Source organism: Arctopsyche grandis, chromosome 2 (genome assembly GCF_051622035.1).
Source record: "Arctopsyche grandis isolate Sample6627 chromosome 2, ASM5162203v2, whole genome shotgun sequence".
Lineage (NCBI taxonomy): Eukaryota > Metazoa > Arthropoda > Insecta > Trichoptera > Hydropsychidae > Arctopsyche > Arctopsyche grandis.
This window is the reverse complement of record NC_135356.1, coordinates 31183858-31207769: the sequence shown is the minus strand read 5'-3', so window position 1 is coordinate 31207769 and position 23912 is coordinate 31183858. Positions and strand designations below refer to the sequence as shown.

The window sequence follows — 23912 nt, the reverse complement described above, 5'->3', positions numbered from 1 at the left end:
CGCCCTTGGCGGGTTAAACTTCCAACGAATCCCTTCGGAGGCTACATACCGTAGTAGCTTCTCCTCATGAGGACGTTCGTAAATTAATTTTACTAAATTAACGAGTTCACGACTTGCACCGACAAAGTTAGTAGCATTGTCGGAATATATCGTATTGGGCCTGCCACGTCTGGCTACGAATCTTCTTAAACAATTTAAGAAATTTGAACTCGTTAAGTCTCCGACAAGTTCCAAGTGAACTGCCTTACTGGAAAAACACACAAAGACACAAACGTAACCCTTAATTATCTTAGAATTCTTATTGCAACCACTCTTCACAGGAAAAGGTCCTGCGAAATCTATCCCCACATGACTGAAAGGAAAATTCGCAGTGGTACGTTCAAGCGGGAGTAATCCCATTAATCTATTGTGTGACAGTGGTTTATTTCTGAAACAAATGACACATGAACGCACCACTCCTTTGACAGTATTATGTCCGGCCAATGGCCAATAGGTCTGCCGCAATAACGACAGTAAGGCTTGAGTACCCAAGTGAATATATTTCAAGTGCGCATCTCGGACAATCATGTGTGTAAGTTTATGCTTATTTGACAAGATAATGGGTGACGTTGATAGAGTTGTTCCCAGAGGAAGTCTACTTCCAACACAAATTAAATTCTCATGGAATAGAGGGGACAATTTAGCTAATTTACTGCTACTGGGAATTGGATGTCCCTTGCTCAGCAAACGATATTCCAATGGAAATGATTCCATTTGCGATAACCTTATCAAATTATTTAAAGCATCTTTTAATTCGAAAGCGGACGGTTCGTTATTTTCTTTAACGTTTAATTGTTTATTCCTTAGTGGCCGACGAACATATGATAAAACTCGAAGGAGTCTTGGAAGATGAGAATATTTATCTATCTAATTATTTTCCCTCACAAGGGTAGCGTTAGTGACTACCCTTCTCTCTGGAAGATCTATTGTGATCTCAGGAGGTCTTCGAGGCCATCGTGATTCATCTAATTTCAACCAACTAGGGCCGTCCCACCATAACGAATTATGATTTAATTGTACATTTTTATTTTTCTCTGCTATTTGAATCTGTCGGTACATCTGCTTAATATCCGCAGTAATCACGTATTTATGGAGTCGAAAGTTGAGTAGTAAACTTAACAAATCTGATTGGACACTAGGTCCCACCATCAAAATATTATTTAGTGAGATATTGGACGTTGTCTTTGCGGACGCATCAAAAACTACACGATATTTAGTGGTAAGGCTAGACTCCTTAACTACGACGTGATGAGGTGAATAACAATGAACCTCATGTGCCTCCGGAGGTTCACACTCTGACATATGTCCTGAATTTATATACTCTTCTAAAACTTTATTGTATTCCATTTTTAAATTATTATTGGCTAAAAAACGTCTTTCCAAAGTTTTGTGTCTTTTCTCCGCAATGTGCAATGAACTTCCTAATACTACCGGGGAATTTTTATATGGTAAAGCTACACAAAATCTACCGTTTTTATCTCGTGATGTGTGTGCTTGGAAATGTTCCTCACATCTTTTCTCCTCAAGAGATTGATGTTTTACCATAGGAACCTGGTCTATCATCCAAAAGTTTTGAATGTGACTGTCTAATTGACTTAAGCCTATGTGGCTCTTCCCTGGAGCATTATTTACTTCGGGATATGGACCAACTATTGTCCATCCGAATTCGGTATCCTTTAAGATAGGCATACCTTTTCCTAACTGGATGGTTCCTGCTTTCATAGCATGAACGCAAATCTCGGCGCCGAGCAATAAATCGATTGGCGTCGGTTTATTCCAAAGGGGATCTGATAACTTGATTCCCGCTGGTATTGAAATTAACTGTTGATCCAGTTTCACAGTTGGAATTTCGCCAGTAATTTCTGGTAATACCAAACACAACACTTTGGTTGAGTAATTAGTGGTTGAAGACCTTATGGTCACCTTGGTGATGTGACGAATGCTACTTTCTTGATTAGCGATACCTACAATTTTTTGAGAGATTTTCTCTAACTTGAAGTTATTCTTCTTAGCGAAAGATGTGGTAACATAGTTGACTTGTGAGCCGGAATCTAATAATGTGCGACCCTTAACGACCGTTCCATTGGACGTTATAATGTCTACTTGTACCGTGGGTAAAATTATCTCCCTTTGAGAGAAATAAGTAGAATGAGCATTAATTGACTTCCTTCCCGTATTATTTGAACTAAATGTATCGTCCTGATGCAACAAAGTATGATGGTTTTGTTTGCACCTTAAGCAATTATAGTTAGACTTGCAATTTGTTATCTTATGCGATGAATTTAAACATTTAAAACACATGTTATTAGATTTAACGAATTCATTTCTTTCCATACTGGATTTTGCTTTGAATTTATCACATTTGCCTATGAAATGATTATTCCGACAAAATGCACATGCGTTTACCTTACTTGATGGGTTTTTATTCGCGACATGAGTTCTCCTGATTCGTTGACGGTTATGAGGGAATTCTTTCACCGTAATTACCGATGCAGTAGATTGTAATACGTTACATCTATTCTGCAGAAACGTTTCTAACTTCTCGTACGGTGGCATTTCTCTGTCAACCAGAGATGTTTCCCAGTCCTTTAATAAACTAAATGGTAATTTCCTTAGAACTAAACATGTTACCCATGGATCTAAAATTTCTCTCGCGTAACCCAACGATTCAATGTTTTTAATACACACTGTTACCTGATTCAATAGATTTCTCAATTCGATATGTGATTCTCTTGTGATTAATTTTAAGTCACAAAGTGAGTTAATCCTAGTTTTGAGATTAAGTCTTGGTAAATTATATTGCTTGTCTAAAATACTCCAAGCTATTTCGTAATTGTCTGAGCTAATATCTAAACCTGATACAGCTGCCAAAGCGGGACCGATTAAGGATTGATGCAAATATTGCAATTTCGTGACATTCGAATATTCCGTTTTGTTTCCTATTATATTCTTAAAAGCTTGTTGAAACGATTGCCATTCAGATGGATCTCCCTGAAATGTGGGAATGGTTAACGTCGGTAACTTATCTCTAGCAAATTTAATTGTTGCTTGCTCTACCTTTAGTTTACTATCTTGAAAGGATTGGCAATCTAATGCTGCTTTAAGATTTTTAACTGTTATTGTAATTGCATCGTACTCTTCGTCTATTTTGGCCGCTTTCGGTATGTCTGTAAGGTTATCTAAATACTCGTAATGGAGTTTTCGGACATAATCGTATGCTTCTTTAATGGTTTGATACTGTCCTTCATCTAATTCGGAGGATTTATCTATTTTTCCTTTTAGTCTTTGTACCGCGCCTGAATACCTTAATTCTATTGACGTCATTATGACTTCTACTTTATTTTCCTTCGCTAATATTTCTATCGATTGAGTCTGACTTCGAGTCTGATGTATTCTAGAGCTTGACCTGTCTCTAATAGGTTCTACGTCCCTAGTTGGATTTCGACCTTTATGCGACTTGGAAGTCGAAGCTTCTATTTCCTCGTTTTCAGCACTTGACATTTGTTTCAGAAAGTTGCACTATTTCGTCTCATAAATACAGTTGTTCTCTACTATAGCTGTCAATTGAACTATTCGTAGAGATAAGGTAATAATATTCAATGATTAACCGTGAATCTTAATATTCTACTTTAACTATTATCACCAGAATCTATCCAACATATTTTGGAAGAAATTACAACCCTAAATTGGTGGGTGCTTGATTTAAACCACTTTGGGGCTACAAGTCTTGTGATTTATTTTAAATCACCACTGTTTCATCACACATTATGAAACAAAGAGATCTACCGATGTATGAATATGCCGGTATGTACTTGATTTAATCCACTTTGGGGCTACAAGTGTAATTCCACATTTATCGTGGAAGGGGGGGGGGGGGGAGGGTGTTTCTACACACATTAAGAAACAAAGATCTACCGATATGCATATACCGGTATGTACTTGGTTTAAGCCACTTTGGGGCTACAAGTATAATTCCACATTTATCGTGGAAGGGGGGGGGGGGGAGGAGGGTGTTTCTACACACATTAAGAAACAAAGATCTACCGATATGAATATACCGGTATGTACTTGGTTTAAGCCACTTTGGGGCTACAAGTATAATTCCACATTTATCGTGGAAGGGGGGGGGGGGGAGGGTGTTTCTACACACATTAAGAAACACAGATCTACCGATATGAATATACCGGTATGTACTTGATTTAATCCACTTTGGGGCTACAAGTATAATTCTCCACGTGCTTTGCTAATTTTACACTACATCTGATTTTACACTTTTAATACGAAATTCGATGCGACCGATGAAACATTCCTTCGTAGCGCGATATTATTTTATACAATCGCGTTAATTAATTGTTATACTTTAAAACATATTTTAAAACTGACCTACCCACATGATTGCCTTTTGAACAGATTGCCTGAGATTGAATACATTCACTTACTTGAATATCCTTTACGATGTTTATGTGATCGTTCCGATAATTTTGGATTACCTCTGTGTCCCATGCGTCTTTGTAGGTTATGTTTTTATTTATATATTTTCTGCGTCAATCACGCGGTCATGTACCTCTGTACATCAATCAATATATTGCTGAAATAGAAGCAAACATGTTATTAGTATTGGAAAGGTATGGATAGTAACAAAGGAACGATACCGATTTCTTAATTGACATCCATTTTTTCTCGACCACGTTTTTTCCTATTGGTTTGTCCGTTTGGTGTTGTGGCCTAGGTTACTGGTGTCCGGTTCGAAGTGACCATCATGGAAAAGACTTCGATAATGGTTTGATGTAGTTTATTGAAATGTAAAATTTGCACGTGGTGGTTCAGCGGAGCGTACGGAACACAAGTTGTCCGTACGCCGTCTGCTCGAACTCTGTCGACCGTCGCGTATTTCCGCTTGGGCCGACACTAATGCCAACTCGTCAATAATGCCAATCGACAATCAGTTAATAAGACTGTTTGCCACACGTCATTACAAAAGTCGGAACATTAATTTTTCTTTCATTGTTTCAAATGATTGTTCTTGAACTGGTGTCCATTTGAAATCGGTATCCTTTTTTAGTAAGTTAGTTAAGGGTTTTATTATTTTGCTGAAATCCTTAATGAAACGTCTATAATATCCTGCCAATCCCATAAATGCCTTTATGTCTTTAGGGTTCTTTGGTTTCGGATAATTTTTTATCGCAGATATCTTATCTGGATTGGGCATTACGCCTTCGTTTGATATGACGTGCCCCAAATATGCGACTTCTTTTCGCATGAATTCACATTTGTCCGGTTGCAATTTTAGATTGTTTCTTTCCAATCTTTTGAATACATCTTCTAATCTTTGATTATGTTCAGCTATGCTAGTTGCATAGATTACCACGTCGTCTAAATATACGAAACATGATATTCCGTTTAAACCGGTTAGTGCGTTATTCATCATCCTTTGAAAAGTTGCAGGTGCGTTTTTCAGTCCAAATGGCATTCGTGTATATTCGAAGTGTCCATTCGTTGTGGTAAAAGCTGTCTTGGGGATATCCTCTGGTTTTACTGGGATTTGATGGAATCCATTAGCAAGGTCTAGAGTAGTGAAGTATGTACTCTTTCCAAGTTGATCTAAGATGTCTGTGATGTTGGGTAATGGATAAGCGTCTCCAATAGTAACGTTGTTCAATTGACGGTAGTCTATTACTATTCGCCATTTTACCTTTCCTGATGCATCTGTTTTCTTCGGTACTACCCATAAGGGTGAAAACCATGGTGAAATAGATGGTCTAATAATGCCTTCATTTAACATTTTCTTTATTTGTTCGTTTACTTCTTCTTTATGCACTGCTGGATGTCTATAATTTTTTGTGTGTATTGGTCTACTATTATCTTCTAAATTAATTTCATGTTGCACTGTTTTAGTACCCGTTAATTTATCTCCTTCCAAATGGAATATATGATTATATCTTTCGCATAATTCTACTAGCGAATTTTCTTCTTCATAATTTAAATGAGATGTCCGTATAGACTGTTTTAATAGTTTTTGTCTAGCGATAATGTTCTTAGATTCGTATTCGAACTTGTAGATTTCTTTAGGTATCGGTATTAATTCTACTTTTAAATTATCTATCCTCATTTGTTGATCGGTAGTATTGAGGATTGAACAAAGAGTTTCGTTGTTCCTATTTACGTTAACTATCGCGTTAGCTAAATAAACACCTTCTTGATTGAGTTCGGCACCGATAATTCCACTTTTTATTTCTGGATTTGTTATTTTGACCTTTATAATCGTTTCCGTTCGAGGTTTTACAATATAATTATTTAGAATTTCGTCATCCTCATTATCTTTGTTATTATTAAGAAGATCAATTTTTATCGTTTCGTTGATAATAAGTTTGTTTGTTTTATAACAAATTTTAGCCTGATTAATTTCAAAGAAGTCAGCGCCAATTATGCCGTCATATGTGGTATCGATTTCGTTATCTTTCATAATGTATACCTTGTGATGAGCAAACTCTAAATTTAGATGTACGCTTCCTATTGATTCGGATATTGAACCTTGGTTAATACCTTTAACTTTGATTTTATCGTTTTTATTATAAATAGTTTTTTCATCTAAGCACGATTCTTTTATTATGGAGATCCCTGCTCCTGTATCAACTAGAAAATCTCTAGGAATAAATTTGTTATTATTTTTAATATCAATTTTAATATGTTTCATGGGGTTATCGCTCGGGATTAAATTAAAACAATAAGAGTCATTAACTAGTCTGTTCGATTGACTCGGGCTTCGACAGACGGAATTAAGTTTAAATGATTGACCTTATTTTTATCTCTTTGTTCTTTATTTTGCCGTTTGTAGCAATTCTCAAATGTGTGTCCTTTTAAATTACAATAAGTACATGACTTTGGTTGGTCATAACTCCTGTTATATTTATCGATTTTATTATAACCGTTTTTATTTTGATCAGTGTTACTGTACTGATGATTTGGTTTAAAACCCGCATTGTTTTTATTATTATATCCATTTTTATAATTATTATTATTGTTGCTAAAATTTTTATGTTCATCATTATTTCTATTATTTTCCCATGTCTTGGGGCGCGTCTCAACAGAGTGGACTTGTCGATTTCTGTCTTTATTCTTGAAACATGTATTGCTTGAATGTCCTTCTCGACCACAAATGTTGCAATTTTTGTTTCTTGCAGTATCAGTCTCTATTTCTAGAGCTGTTTTATACGCGTCTAAGAGAGTTTTTGGGTGAGTAGAATAAAATACTATCCGCGTTTGTTGACATTTATTTCCGTGAATCATCCTTTGAAGACTAAGTTCGTCAATTAATTTTATTTGTCCGTTAAATTCGTCTGCTTTGGACTTGATGTTACAATTTTGTATGCTTTTAATAAGGGAATTTGTCGCGGTTTGAATACGATTCATAAATTTAGTTACGTCTTCGTCATGTCGTTGCTTCAATTGTTGAAGTTCCGATAATAATGTAGAGTAATTTTTATGGGGACTATAATTTCTAACAAGCGCTTCTTTTATACTATTGAAATCTCTAGTATTTATATTCGATATAATTATTCTTGCAGATCCCGTAATTTGAGATACAATGTAATTTAATAATATTTTACGTTGGGAATCCGATGCCAATATGAGAGCATTCTCACAGTCATCGATGAATTCGTACAATGGTATTGAACTACCATCATACCTTTTTATGAATTTAGTGAGTGTGTTGAAGTCTATTACTTCCTGAATCACAACTTCACCTTCACTATCCTTTTTAGGAGGCATTCTTAGAATTTAAATATCAGCAGCTAAGTTTATTTTGTGTGTGTTTGTGTAATGTTTGAAGTATCAGAAGACTTACACTAATACAATTTCCATATTGATGTTGGTTGTTCTTGGTCTCGAAAATCTGGGAAGGTCCTTGCGAGGTTGTAGGATGTAGAATCCGCCGTAACTGCTACGTTTTTTCGCCGTTGGTTTAAAATTATTATTTTTATTTTTATTAAAACTGAACTGTACTTCCGAACGTCACTAATTCACTCAAGAGCAATAATTGCTGATTCCCTCGGGAATGATAGATACTAAGATCTAATCTGAATAGCTACGTTTTTTGGAATGTTTAAGTTCACGAAATTTATTAAGATTTAATATCTTATTTAGCACTTTCACTTTTTAGGAATTTTTCCTCTTTTTAAAACTTTCACTTATCCTTGCACGGATATTTTTAATTTAAACCAATTGACTCATCCCACCGCTGCCACCAAAATTATCATATGTCACGTTCCAGGGAGATATTTATTTAAATTTTATTTTACTACTTGGTTAACCAACCAAGTTTCTTTATTGTTATTAAAATGTTACAATTATCTTATATTATAGATATATTCGAAAACCGGTAGATAATGGAACTATGATTTTTATAATAGGAGACACGTAGAACTATTTCACTATAGCTTTCGTTCACTTTATTCTGCTGCTGTGCTGATCGTTAATTGAGGACGCGTTCTCGGAGTATTTATGATGACGACTGTCCGTCAGAGTCGATGATGATGACTGCTCTCTCGGAGTCTTGATGGTGATGACTGCTTTCTCGAGTCGATGGTGAAGACTGTCCGTCACTGCGGAGTCGATGTTGATGACTGACGACTGTCATCTGCGGAGTCGATGGCGAGGACTACCTCTATCGGTGTCTTGATGGTGATGACTGACGACTGTCATCTGCGGAGTCGATGGCGATGACTGACTAATGCGATCGAATGGCGATCTATATAAATGATTTGTTATCTTATGGGCTGGGTACATTCCTGTGTTATCTGAATATCCTATTACAGGAATTTTTATAGTCTTGTTATTCACGTATATGAGCGTGTGAAAAGTACATTTGATACTGTGGGAACTAGAGTGATAAGCAGGGTACATAACAGTACGTACATATACGATAATTTTTAAGTTAAATAGGCAGCGAAGTAACGTCTAATTTCAAAGCAACGTAATGTAAAATAACGTATAATTTCAGGCAGAATTTTATTATTCGAATATTGTTGACTCAACTCCATATGGACCAGTTCGTCTTGAGATTTGGGTTTAAATTAAAAAATAAGAATATCTCGAGCGAATCGTATTAGAATCCTTACAAAAATGTAGGGGCCGATTATACAAACAACAGAGTAAATATAGCTGGAAAGTGCAAAGGTGAATTTCATTTGAAGGCTAAAATATTAAATGGGCTCTTATATAAGTTAGGGACTGTGAAAAACAACTTTGAAAAACCTATGGGCAAATTAACCTATGACGTATAGGCGTGTTTGGACAACAACTTTATGGGATAAATTATTGTTTTAGAGCAAGTAAATCGTTACAGAATTGTGTAATAAAATCTATTTCATATTTCATTCGAAACACAAAGAACGAATTCGGTGAAATAGAAAAAAAATATGCGAATATTCTTACTAAAACTCAAGAATATAAAGACACTAGGCGTGAAAAAACGAAGTTACAATTCGGGGGAGATGCGCGATGAGATTAATTTTAGTCAAATATTATAGTTGACTACAATACATACATATAAGAAACATATTGACGGTAAATATTTTAAAGATGAAATTTAGGTACAATTTGTGGCATTTCTTAAGACATCACTAATCCTATCGAGATGTACTTATGTATACCTTGTTACAATGTACGTTTCCGAATATTGAAACAATTTTAAAAATCTTTTTAGCACTGCCTTTACACATAATGTTTTCGGTCTTAAAACCAATCGAAAACAGTTTGCAAAATTCATTACATCAATGATGTAGTAAATTTATCAAAAAAATATATATATAGTTTGATAAATTTTATATTCAAAATTCTTTAATAAATAATTTTGAATATAAAAAAACGCGCTTTTATTATAATGCAGCCACAATCCACAAAGAAAAAAAAATTGGACACTCCGCGATTACGGGGGGAACGCTAAAACCTTATTTGGACGGAAATTGATCGACAAATCGACAATTGTGCTAAAATACACAAATTTTCAAATTATAATTAACCCTTTGGCTGCTACGAGGCTTTTCAATGTCCAAGCGAAAAATGCTAACATTTGTAATTATTTTGAAAAAAAAAAAATATAATATTTTTTTTTACATACTTACTTCGCCGAACACTCGTAATTTTTATAATACTTTATATACATTTTTAAGAAGCAGTCGTGAACTCGTGCTCTCTCTTTCTGTCTTGCTTTTACATGCGTGCGTGCGAAAGAGATACCTACATATATACACTAAATAAGTTTTGACGATTGTTTTCCGAGGCTTTATTCTTTTCAATAATCTATTTTTAGATATCGATGTATCCTTACAACATGCGATATATTCGAAACAGGTAGCGGTCTCTCTCTCTTTCTTTCTTGGTTTTAATTGTGTACGTATGAGCGAGACACACAAGGATGCGAAGTTTCTAATAATCAAATAATTTTTCAACATGTATCATAAACATTTTGTATGCATTTCAGTTGCATTTGATTGATTGCATGAATTCGTGACGTCTCGTGACCTATATAATTGAAAGCGGATTTCTATTGTTTTTTGCCATTTATTTTAACTCTGCAAAATGATATCGGACAGTGAAAGTGATGAAAGCGAAATAATAGCTCCTCGCCGAGGAACTCGACAAATCAGCAGCTCTACTGATTCTGAAAATGAATTTATCGATAATAATCAATTCCCAAGTAATAACTCCTTATATGACATTGACAACGAACCCGAAATTTACTTTGATGATGAACCCGAAATTGAAGAGCTTTTATTTAAAAAATTGATAAATATTTATAAAGCTTGATTGAAAAATAAATATAAATACGTATATAAAAAAAATGTTTCGTGCCACTGATGCGCTGGTGGCTCAAAGAAAGTATTGAAATACGACAATTAATGACGTCAACAACGATCGTCGTAGCAATCTTCGCCGATTTCAAAACAACGATTTATCGTTGTTGTAGCAGTCAAAGGGTTAATCAGTAATGATAAATAGAGCTTGGATATGAACGATAGAATGATGATTACATTACAGTGCAATTTAAACAGTAACATATTATTGAAGATAAAAACGTCCATTTCGACCATTCGTACTGGCTCTACCAGTACAAAGCTGAGATAAAACCAGTACACATTTTTTATACTAATAGTAGTTTTAACAGATGGATTGAAAATTCAAAGCCTTCGGTGAAATCAATATAAAAAAATTAGTAGAATATTTTCACTGTTAACTAGGAACAAATGAACTTTGATCTTTGGTGAAGAATATGTGGTCCAGTGATACAGCGCAATTGAACGTATAAACGTGTTATTCTAGCCAGTCTTGTGATCTTGAGATTTTATAAGAACATTCCAGAAAATGAATATTTACGTAGAAACGTTAAAATGTTGGTAAAATGAAAAAAAAAGTAAGATTTTATAAGAGCGTTCAAGAAAATGAATATTAGCGTTTTTAATAATCGAAATATTAAAAAAACTATTTTTAGAAAAAATGGCATAGTATTGATTTTGAAAAACAACAAAGAACGAAATTTGGATGTCGAACTAAATAAATGTTTTTTAACTAATGGTATTTCGCAGATGGTTTGGAAAATTAAAGCCTTCGGCGAGATCAATCTACGGAAAATTATCAGCAAATTAGTCGAATATTATCACTAGTCACCGGAGTCTGAGGGGGCCGTGTATTCTTCAAAGGTTGTAAATGCATTGTTAAAGGTTTGCCGAACAATGGATAACACTGTGACTATTCTACCTCTAATTATCACCGTTAACGAGGAACAAATGCTATTTAGTCTTTGATGAACAATATGCGGTCCAGTGATGCAGCGCAGCGATTGAACGTAGAAACGTTAAAATGTTGGTAAAATAAAAAGTAAGATTTTACAAGAGCGTTCAAGACAATGAATATTAGCGCTTTTAATAAACGAAGCATTAAAAAAAATATTTTCAGAAAAAATGTCCTAGTATTGAATTTGAAAAACCACGACGAACGAATTTTAGATGTCGATCTATATAAAAGCTCTTCAACAAATGGCCACCTTTAATAAAAGCAACTATATAAAATATTATCGGTTTCAAAATAACTCTCGATGAACATTGAAATTTTAAAGTAAAGAATAGTTTTTACCAAATGAGGCGAATTCACGGCTAGGCAGAGCTGGTCGACTCCAAGGTAGACGAACACCAGTAGACGACACGGCACTGTTGAGTGTTCGAAACCAAAGTGACGAATGCCTAGTGGCAAATGTATGATGCCCCCTCAAATGTGGCGATACCGCACTGAGCATGCCTGAAGCTTTGTATTGCGCGAAACAGGGTTCATCTTCTGTGTCGGGCGCTTATTGCATATGTTGTAAAATTTTGTCAACGCGCAAAATATGATCAATTATGTACACTGGTAAGATTAGTGAGAGTTGGTACGTTTTCGTAATCGCATAGAAGCTCGCGAAAGAAACTGTGCGTCTTTTTTTTTTTACTTACCTCCTTTACGTTTCAAATGGCTTTCGTGTCAATGGTCATTTTTTATTTATTATTGAACTAGCTGAACCCGGCATGCGTTGCAATGCCACAATAACGCAGACAACGAACACATTTGAAATGACCGTTCCCGTTTTGGGTGATTTTTTTTCACAGCAATCTTCCCGGATATGCATACAACAAATCCTGAAAGTTCCATCGTAATCGGTTCAGTGGTTAAGGAGCCTATACGAGACACACAGACAGACATTCAATTGTATATATGTATGTACATACTAGGGTTTCTGACCCGGGTCGGCCCGGGACAAACATTCCCGGGAATTCACGAAACTTTTGCTGTCCCGTGTCCCGATAATTCTTATCTCGAATCCCGGGAATTGGATTAAAAAAATCTTGAAAATATACAACATTTTCAAGACTGCACGAAGGGAAATAATAAATCAAAATATTCTCAAAGGTTTGTTGTTTAGCAGTTCCCTAATTGCGCATTCCCAGAACGTGGGAGTTTTATGAAAATATTGATTCTGTGCGTTTGGCGAAAATCGTTACATGTAATTCTATTCTGAGAAAATCTTAATACGATGCACTTGACCTTACCGATGAATTATTCCATGTATTGAAAATTAAAATCGAAGAAAAGCCTAGAACTGACAGAAATAGGCTTTCGGATTCTCATTTAAGTATTTGAGTATTCTTAAGAAGCTACCGTCGCGGTTTCGGAAACCGAAGCACTTGTGATTTTACGATTTTTGGGCAATAAAAATATTGTCCCTTTAGGTGTGTGGTTTTTAACGATCGGGTCTTTTACATATGATTGTTTTCTACGATTTGAGTTCAGTTTAGTGTGAGTTTTCGAGGTGTATGATCGAAATCGTTGAAAATAAAAATACCATGCGACAATACACTCAACTATCATTGGAGGAGAATATAAAAATCACGGCTTTGGCAGACTCTGGATTTTCATTGCGATCAATTTCTCGACAAATGGAATGTTCTGTATCTACTGTGTCAAGAATAATGAAAAAGAAAAAGGATTCTGGAAGTTTTGCTCGTAAGAAGGGGACGGGACCAAAAAGATGCACATCCGAGAGACAAGATCGCCTGATAACTCTTATTATCTTTACGGAAACGGTTCAAAACTGCTGTAGAGATAAGAAAAGAGATCTCGGATCAATTTTCAATTGAAATTAGTGATGTAACCTTAAGAAGACGACTCAGAGAAGCTGCACTGTAAGCACGGAAACCTGCGAAAAAACCATTACTTACGAAGAAAATGGTGAAAAATCGATTAGAGTGTCGAAATACCACAAAAATTGGACAACATCGGATTGGCGACAAGTGATATTTTCTGATGAGTTGAAATTCAACCTCTTCAGTTACGATGGTTTTCCGTATGTTCGAAGAAAAGTTGGAGAAAGATTCGACCAAAAATATACCATGAAAACAGTGAAGCATCCCCCAAGCCACATAGTTTAGGGATGTTTTTCTTATTATTGAATTGGTGGAATACCGTTTCTGCAAGGTTCCATTAACGGAATAGCATATAAAAAAATTCTAGAAGAAAGTTTTATCCCATCAATGGAAAATCATCTTTCAAATTCTGATGATGTCATATTCCAATATGACTCTGCCCCTTGTCATCGAGCTAAATTAGTGAGTATTAATTTTATTTAATGGTATTGAATGTAATTAATAATATTTCGGTCAAAATACTGAAATAGTTTTGTTGCTTTTTTTTAGGTTCGGGTTTATTTGCAGGAATTGGGTGTAAAGACATTAACATGGCCTGGGAATAGTCCCGATTTAAACCCAATTGAAAATTTATGGATGGCTTTTAAATATAAGATTAGTAAAACAAATGTGTCTAGCCATCAATCATTAAAAGATACCATTGAAAAAGTATGGTATGAAGACTTCCCCATCGACATCTGTAATTTAACATTCTGGCTCGTCACGGAGACCGGTACATATGTACATGCTAGCTGAACCAGACATGCATTGCAATTCCACAATAACGCGTGCAATTCTCGTTCCCGTTATCGTTCCCCTTACACAGACATTCAATTTTATATATTGGCATAGATACATTTGTTGACGTGGGCCATCCGCTGTGTTTGTGGTATAGCCCTGAATGGTCAGTACATTCGAGTGCAAGGTAGGCGTGGCACGATTATTGTCACACTCGCGACGTGATGCGTTGAAGGCGGGATGGGATAGCTTTACTTTCGCGTCAGTAAAATCGTAATTACGAATATTATTATTAAGAGGGTTTTTCTCGTTTTTTTTTACACAGTAATCTTCCCGGACATGCATACAACAAATCCTGAAAGTTCCATCGTAATCGGTTCAGTGGTTTAGGAGCCTATACGAGACACAGAGACAGACATTCAATTTTATATACATACATATATAGATGTATTTGGCCACCAGGGGTGGCTAAAGCTTCGATCGCGGTCGACTGGTCTGTTAGAGAAGAACTGTAAACAATTTTACCGATGAAGATAACAAACGAGAGGTCAAGATATACATACATACTTATATACTTCGTTTAAGTATTTTATTAATAAAACAGAATTTCAAATACATAAACTGGTGTCAATTACTGGTGACTGATGGAGCTCCTGCGATGGTTGAGAATCATAATGGGTTTATTTATAACTATTTGTAAAAATTATGATGATATTCCAAGTTTTACCAACTACCATTACATTTGAGCACAAAGATGGATAGTGTAATGGTAAATGGATATTTGGATGGATAATTAAATCCAGACGATGTGATGAATGTCGCATTCAAAATAATTTATTCTATTCGTGGAATAAGTTCGCAAAGACGCAGAATCAGAACATTACTAAAGGAATGTGAATCTGATCTCGGGGAATTACTAGTACACACTGACGTAAGGTGGCTAAGCCGTGCCAAGTTTTTAAAAATATTCTTGAATCTTTTGCCTTAAATAAAAAAGTTTATGGCAAGTGTTAGTAAATCATATCCCCAATTGAAAGATGATAAGTGGGTGCGTGGTTTTGCTTTTCTATCTGACATGACAGGAAAGCTAAATGAATTAAATGTGCAACTTCAGGGAAAGAAAAAAACGTTGGCGACGTATGTACATGCATTCAAGGGGAGATTTTCCCTCCTAGAAGCACAATTGAGGAGAGAGGATTTAAAACAATTCCAAAATATGGCTGCCATATCTATAGACAGAAACTCGCACGAATATGATCAATATGCAAACAAGATATCTGTTACGAAATGAGTTTAACATTATTCGTATCATTCCCGTTCAATGATGAAATACAAATAAAAGTATGAATAAAATTAAAAGATTTTTTGGATGTGGACAAAAAACTAGTTGAGGATGAAGTACTTAAATTAAAATGTGATATATTTTTGAAATCAAGAACTTCTTCTCAAAATAGTTATTGGAATTAAATTTGTGAAAAAAAATATCTATGTTTTTGGAGATGTGCGGCAAGTTAATAACTTTTTTCGGATCTACTTACCTCTGCGAAGCAACATTTTCTACCATGAATGCAATCAAAACCAAACATCGCTCCCGTTTAACAGGCGCAAGGGGTGTAGTCTCATGGAGCCCCGCCAGGGGCGCCACAGGGGGCACAGCCCCATGGGGCCCCGAAGGGGGCCCAGGGGGGCGCAGCCACATGGGGCGCAGCCGTCATCGAACAAATGATTCGATTTATTATTTTTTCGATTCATAGGCGCCGATTAGACTTTTTTCGATTCAATGGATTCACCCCCACGGGGGCGCAGTTTTATGGGGCTCAGCTACATGGGGCCCCGAAGGGGGCGCAGAGGGGCGCAGCCATAGGGGGCGCAGTCCCATGGGGCCCCGAAGGGGGCGTAGCCTTATGGGGCGCAGCCTTATGGGGCGCAGCCTTATGGGGCGCAGCCTTATGGAGCTCAGCCGCATGGGGCCCCGAAGGGTCGCAGGGGGGCGCGGCCTCATGGGGCGCAGTCTTATGGAGCTCAGCCGCATGGGGCCCCAAAGGGGGCGCAGCCTTATGGGGTGCAGCCCCATGGTGCCCCGAAGGGGGCGTAGCCGCAGCCCTAAAAGGCATTAGCTAAGGGGGGGCGCAGAGGGGCGAAGCCCTAAACGGCAATAGCTAAGGGGGGTGCAGAGGGGCGAAGACCTAGAAGGCAAAGGCTCAGGGGGGCACCGAGGGCGAAGCCCTAGAAGGCAAAAAAGAGGTAATTTAACTTGAACCGAAAAAGTTTCGTAACCGCTGACTTAACACACAATATTAGTTGACCGCCGCCAATAATTTAAAAACAGATCGCCCGCAGTGATCAAAAGTTTGGCCACCCCTGCTATACACCTATTCACCGACACAACACAAGCGCATTTGTTCGCGCCAACTCTCGGTAACAGACCTATACAAGAGTGCTCTTGATTATTCGGGTGCAGGTGATCCGTCACTGAGCTGCAAATTTTTACTTAATCCATGCACGTCAGTGCTCGGATTAAGTGGTGTTTTCAAACACCAAGTAGGTGTTTTCGGGTATGTTTGACTTATTTTTTTTCGACTAAAAAGGACGAATGCCAGTCAAGAAACTGATGCTTTTAAAAAAAATAACTGCAAAAAATACATTTTTTTCCTGGAATTTTAGTACCTTTATTTAGGAATTTAATACCCATTCATTAAGACTATTTTTTATGGATTACTTTTTTCTCTAAGCAAGACATTATTTAGCTGCCAGAGGGGATGCTCATTTAATTTAAAAATAGTAATGTATACATATAACGACAGATGTCGTTATATGTGTACATAAGTGCAAGCCTAAATACAACAGTAAGTATTAACCTTCCCCGGCAAAGAGAACAAGAAAAAGACAGATCTTATCAAAAACATTTTCATTGTTGTTGATTTATTTTATTACAATATATCATGCACTTGTTTATTTATTTTATTAAAATAAATATTATATTTTACATTGAAAACCCGTTGTCAACTGCATCTATAGAAAAAAGGGACCAATAGGATAAGACTATAAAAATGAACCACGCCCAAATATAGCTCGCGTGGCGAACACTGATGTACATACGTAGTAGCAATAGATGAAGTTTTGTGATCATGCGAAAATTCAACCTCGAGATTTTGACTGATTCGAACTTAGAATCACTTATCACGTTGTTAAATCATACCTGTTATATCATACTTTCTTATTCAATTATTTTAAATAAAGTAAATAATAGTGGGTATTTCCCTAATAGTTCTGATAGATTTTTTGCATATTAAAAATATATCTATAAGATCTTTTTTTTAGTTTGTCATAGAGCCCGGAATTAATCTTTTCCCAGGGACCTGATTCTTGAAAATTTCACCGTTCCACAATTTCATCGCGGGGACAACTCGCTAACAGATTACATACGACAATCTTTTAATACAGCATTAAAACGTTTCGAACAAAATATATAATTTATTGTTTTGTTGATACGAATTTCTCTGTTTGATAACCATGGGGGAAAATAGACGGTAGGAAATAAATTAGCAGGAAGAAGTTGTCTTGGCTTCGAAACATGCACATGTGGACGGATATGAGCACCAAAGATCTGATCCAAGCCGCTGAAGACCGATGCTGATTTCTACAAATAGTCGACGAGATGGTCGCCAATGTCCGGATGCGGACAAGGCATTAGAAGAAGAAGAAGAAGTTCCATCTCTTGGGAGAGCATCCTCTCGCTCGCCTTCCTTCCAGCGTTCCTCTCCAGACTCTCCACATTCTTCCTCGCCATATGGCCAAAGCAGGAAATATGTTGTTCCTACATGTTGTGGAGAGTCTCTCTAATACTGCCAGCTCTTTGAGGATGGAAATGTTTGTGCGTCTTGCGGTCCCGATTTGTGTACTTCTGCAATTAACCTTGCCACTTTTAATATAGCACAAGATGTCTTTGGTAGAGTTGGTGCTGTAGGTAGGCGCTCTACTCCTTGATGGAATGACTACCTGGCATCCCTTAAATCCTTAGTCAAAAGGGCTATACGTAAATTACGCTCGGCTAAGCGTCGTGGTGTTGGTTTTGTTAATGCCCCTTGGTATTGAGGTTAGAAGAGCTTCTGCACTTTTTAAGCGTCAAATTTTGGTGTCCAAAAAAAAGTCTTGGGAGAATTTTGTTAGCTCGCAAGCAGGGTCGGGACCTTGGGGACCAGCGTATAAGGCCATCACTAGGGACCCCGCTTTTATTATGTGTGGAGTTCGTAGTCCTCTTGATGGTCACCTTGCTTTATCTAGTAGTGAAGCGGTTAATAATCTTGTGAATGCACTTATCCCTGTTGATCGCTTTGACAATGATCTACCTGCTCACGTTCTTATCCGTAATATTGCTTCTTATGTTACTGAACTTAGTTGCTATGAAGACCTTCCGACTTCGGAGGAAGTTAGTGCGATTTTTAATAACCTGGCTAGGGGTAAGGCTCCTGGAGTTGATATGATAGGCGGAGATATTGCCAGAGTTGTTTGGTCGGTGGGTAATTTTGAACTTCTCAATGTTTATAGGAATTGTTTTAAATTTGGAACCTTCCCTAGTTGCTGGAAGGTTGGAAAATTATTTGTCATTAAAAAGCATAATACTGATAGACTGGCTAGTGACCCTAAGGCTTATCGCCCAATCAGTTTGTTGCCTATTCTTGGGAAGGTTCTAGAGAAGTTAATTTCGAGTCGGCTCAATAGTTTCCTTGACGATAACTCTGTTTTATCCGGTGGTCAATTTGGATTTAGATCGGGAAAGTCTACTGTTGATGCAATTCGCTGTGTCTTGAGGGAGTCTTCGGACTCTCCATCCAAGTATGTAGTTGCTGTTTTGTTGGACGTTGCTGGAGCGTTTGATAATGCCTGGTGGCCCATGCTATTGATCAAGTTGCGTCTGCTGGGACTGCATCCGAATTTACTATGCTTAGTGCAGAGTTACTTGTCGGATAGGAAATTGGTTTTCGAACTCGGAGGACAGGTTGGTTTCAGGGATCTCTCTATTGGATGTCCACAGGGCTCCGTTTTGGGACCTATCCTTTGGAACATTCTCGTCAATGACCTCTTTACAATCAATTTGCCGGAGGGTTGCAGGTTGGTTGCGTATGCTGATGACATCGTGTTGTTAACGCACGCAAAGTCCCGTGTTGAGATGGAATGTAGAGCTACTGCGGCACTTCACCTTCTAGACGATTGGGCCATAATTAACAAACTTTCTTTCTCGCCCTCTAAGTCCAAGTGCTTACTATTAAAGGGTTCTCTTGTTAGAGCCCCTAATATCAAACTCGGAGACTGTAAGATCAAATTTGTCAACGAGTACACGTATTTAGGTGTTGTTCTCGATGTCGGGCTTACATTCAATGGTCATATTGGGAAAGCGTTAGATAAAGCTAAGGTTTCCTTTGGTCGTATTGGTCGCCTTTGTGGTCGCTCATGGGGTTTGGGTTTCCATGAAAAACGCTTGGTATACGATGCTGTGTTTGTGAACTCTTTGACGTATGCATATAGCATTTGGGGTCATCGTGTCGAATTAAAGACGGTCCGTCGTACATTAAATAGTGGTCTGCGTTTTCCTCTGATCGCTCTTACCCAGGCTTATCGCACTGTGTCTACTGACTCACTATAGATTCTTGCGGGTACATTGCCACTTGACTTGGTCGTCCAAATAAGAGCTGCTCGAGAAAAACTTCGTGGTGGGTTAGATGCTTCCGTCTCAGGCGTCCTTTTCCGTGCTCCTAATCAGTCACAGTGCGATGATCCTCGATTCTGGCAAAGTTTGAAGTCTGTTATTTTGAATTGTGCTATTTCGGCTTGGCAACTTAGATGGGATTGTTCCTCTAAAGGTAGACAAACCTATTTGTTTTTTCCGAGGGTCACTTCGCGCCTTGAGCGTGGTTGGCTGTCGCCTAGTTTTTGGACCAGTCAATTTTTAACTGGTCATGGCCACTTTAACGGCAAGCTCGCATCAATGGGCTTGGTATCTGAATCCTTTTGTCCGTGTTCTTTTCCGGAGCAGGATGCCGATAATATTCTGTGGTCCTGTCCTGGAATGGAGGCTGAGAGGAGGGTTCTGCTGGACAGCGTCAGGGGTTCTCTCATTGGCCCCCTACATCATGGGGATCTAATAATGAGTAAAGCATCGTTTAGAGCTTTCGAAAAGTTCGCGGAATGCTTTGGGAAGCTGTGTTCCCCTGAATGCTACTACTCCACTTAATTGCAAAAGCATTTATGTGTTGATTTATTATTATTATTTTTTTTTATATTATATTCTGTGAATGTGTGTGTGTGTGAGTGTGCGTTTGCTTTTTAGGTGAGTGTATGCATTTGTGGTTTATGTGTGTGTGTGTATGTGTGTGTGTGTGTTTGTGTGTGTGTATATATATGTGTGTGTGTATGTGTGTGTGTGTGTGTGTGTGTGTGTGCTTGCGTGCTTATGCACGCATAATCATGCGTACATGTATGTTTACTTGAGGTGTGCGTGCATTCGCACGGCACATCTCAGGTTTTGTTTCCTACCGCATGCGCGCTTTATGTGTTCATGCGTTGTTGTTAATTTTGTACTTGGTTATGTACAGTGTGGTTATTTTATTAGAACAGTGATGTGCGGTTGTTCTTGTGCGATATTCATGAACAACCGTCTCGTTCTCCGACGAAAGGGTCTCTTGGACTGTATTCGTCGGGGGGGTGGTGGCCTCATGTTGAGGGCTTTAAGGGTCAAATTCCGTGACCTTTAAAGCGGGCTTAGAAATTAATTCTACTACCACTACCTCCTCTCCGTCTGCTACTCAACCTAATCCATCGGTTGCAGTATCTCCTGACGTTACGTTTGCTGATGTGTGTTCCGGAGCTGCTGGGAGCATGACACCTACTTCTACATACTACTCTTTCTACCACGAATGCTATGAGTAGTCCTCAGTGTCGTGATTCTACAGTGACCGTATTGCCTTCTTCTTCCCTTTCTGCTTTATCTCCGCTGGCAAGTCTTACGACTTCAAATCAGTCATTTCTTGTACCAAAAAGACTCACGCGCCAGACTGAGAGATAGAAAACTTCTAGTGTATTACCAAAACGTACGCGGTCTCAGGACCAAGGTGGCCGCGTTTAATACAGCCATTTATTCTATTGTTGATGATATGGTGGCGTTAACTGAAACATGGTTAACGCCATCATTTTTTGATTCGGAGTTCTTTGATTCTTCGTGGACAGTGCATCGTCGAGACAAAGAGCAACGACGTGGTCGGGGAGTTTTATTTGCTTCTCGTGTCTTGTTGCGGTCTGTCAGATTGAAGAACTTCGAAACTCCTTCTGGCGAGGACTTATGGGTGAGAGTTGATTTTGTATTTGCGAGAATTTTTATCTGTGTTGTTTACATTCCGCCCGCTGCGAAAGACGATGTATGTATATAAGTTATTGTTTGCGAATATGATGATGGTACGTGATTTCATAATTGAACGTGACATATTGTTAATAATGGGTGATTTCAATTTGCCTAGTGCTAATTTTCATGTCCGCAATAAATTTAATTTTGTGATTTCCTATTGCGACCTAGTACAGGTTGGTTCACCCATTAGTCCAAGTAAGTAATGAATCCAATGTCTCAGCAACGATGATCCAATGCCCAAAAGGAACTGCGATCATCCCTGAGGACCTACATATATCATGATGCATTACAAATTGAGCTTCTGTTTCTATTTTCTGTGAGAGCTGTTTCAGCTTGTTCATCTGCTGGGGTTTCTTCATCACGGTGGAATTTTGCTCGTGTTGATTCTGAATTAGTTTATAATGAGGTTCGTTCAATTGACTAGCGCCAAATGTACCTCATGAATACTGGTGATGCTGTTGAATTTTTGTATAACACAATTTATAATATTTTTGACAGTTATGTTCCTCGGTTCGTCAGTTATCCTAATTCGGAACAACATCGTCGGGTATTTCCACCGTGGTTTGGATCCAAGCTTATTGCTGATGTTCGTGCAAAATGGTTGTCTCATAGAAGATGGAAACGTAGCCAATCATTTCGTGACTATGAGAAATTGCGGATTCTTAGGAAGATCGCGAAACGTGGTGCGAGTGAGCACCACGTTTTGAGTTATTCTCTCTATCACAAAGAGATAGAGAGTGCTATCGTAAGTAATCCTCACCACTTTTTCAGATTTATTAAGAGTAAGCATATTTCACATGGCCATGAGCATTCATTCTCATATAATAAAAAAAGTTGTGTCGGTCCTGAGATCGCAAACGCTTTAGCTAAATTATTTAGCTCTGTTTTTGATCAGAGATCACCATCCCTTGATGCTAATTTGGCATCCCAAATTGGCATTCCAAGGGTCTCGCTTGGAGATGTTAGGATGGCAATTTTGAAGCTGAAGGGGTCTGTTGGGCCTGACGGTGTGCCCCCTGACGTATTAAAGGCATGCTGTAATTCGCTCTTAGAGCCTCTTCAGTTTATTTTTAACCATATTCTTAATTCTGATAATTATCCTGAAAAATGGAAATTATTTAGAGTCATTCCTATTCATAAAAGTGGCTCTAAAAATGAGGTTGAAAATTACAGACCTCTTGCTATCATCTCGGCTATTCCCAAAATTTTTGATAATATTCTTCACCGTTTGATTCAAAAGATTGTTGTGTGATGAGCAGCATGGTTTTTCACCATGTCGTTCCACTACCACTAATATTGCCTGCTTTTCTTATTATACCATGTCTAAAGTTGACGGTGGTCAACAAGTTGATGTAGCCTACTTTGACTTTCGTAAAGCCTTTGATCTTGTCAATAGTGACGTTCTTATGATCAGATTAGCTGACGTGGGCTTTTCTCCACGTCTTCTTAAACTCTTTGCTTCTTATCTTAGTGATAGGAAGCAATTTGTTAGATATGTTATTTATGAATCTCCTTCATATTTTACGCGATCTGGTGTAACTCAGGGGTCCACCTTAGGCCCTTTACTTTTTACTATAGTTATTAATAACCTCCCTAAAGTATTACGCAATGCTTCATGTCTCTTGTTTGCAGACTATGTTTATTTATTTATTTATTTTACAAAATCAATTAATCAAGCACACTCGTCTAACAGATTGCTCCAAAGCGACGAGTGTGCTAAAAATATTAAGAAGTACAATAGTAAAAAATACAAGTAAAATAAACAAATTTCATATACAAATCAAATAAGGAAAGGATAACTAAATAAAACATGAAATCATAATAAAATCATAATTAAAAACACTAACTCAACCTTTCTAAATGGTCGCGACCTCCATAACTTAGGAATTGGTGCAGAGAACGAAGAGAGACATGACAAATGTCAATGGCACCATCCAGAGAATTTAAGAAACGGAGGCCGCGAGGAATGGGAGAATAACTAAATGCCACAGTTCTAGCCAAAGGAGTGTGAAAAAGGGGACGAT

At 37.6% G+C, this 23912-nt stretch overlaps 1 protein-coding gene across 2 annotated transcripts; it reads right to left on the bottom strand.

The window, feature by feature from the left end:
- Positions 1 to 906: 906 nt before the first annotated feature.
- Positions 907 to 4914, bottom strand: LOC143922888 (uncharacterized). Of its 2 annotated transcripts, none has more exons than XM_077446282.1 (2): positions 4202 to 4914; positions 907 to 4079 (listed from the first exon to the last, which is right to left on the bottom strand). In XM_077446282.1, the coding sequence occupies exon 2, from the start codon at positions 3538 to 3540 to the stop codon at positions 907 to 909; it is 2634 nt and encodes an 877-aa protein (XP_077302408.1). In that variant the 5' UTR covers positions 3541 to 4079; positions 4202 to 4914. The 2 variants fall into 2 exon arrangements, with proteins under 2 accessions (XP_077302408.1, XP_077302409.1); XM_077446283.1 differs by having other exon boundaries at positions 907 to 3991; positions 4248 to 4914.
- Between the last annotated feature and the right edge of the window lie 18998 nt (positions 4915 to 23912).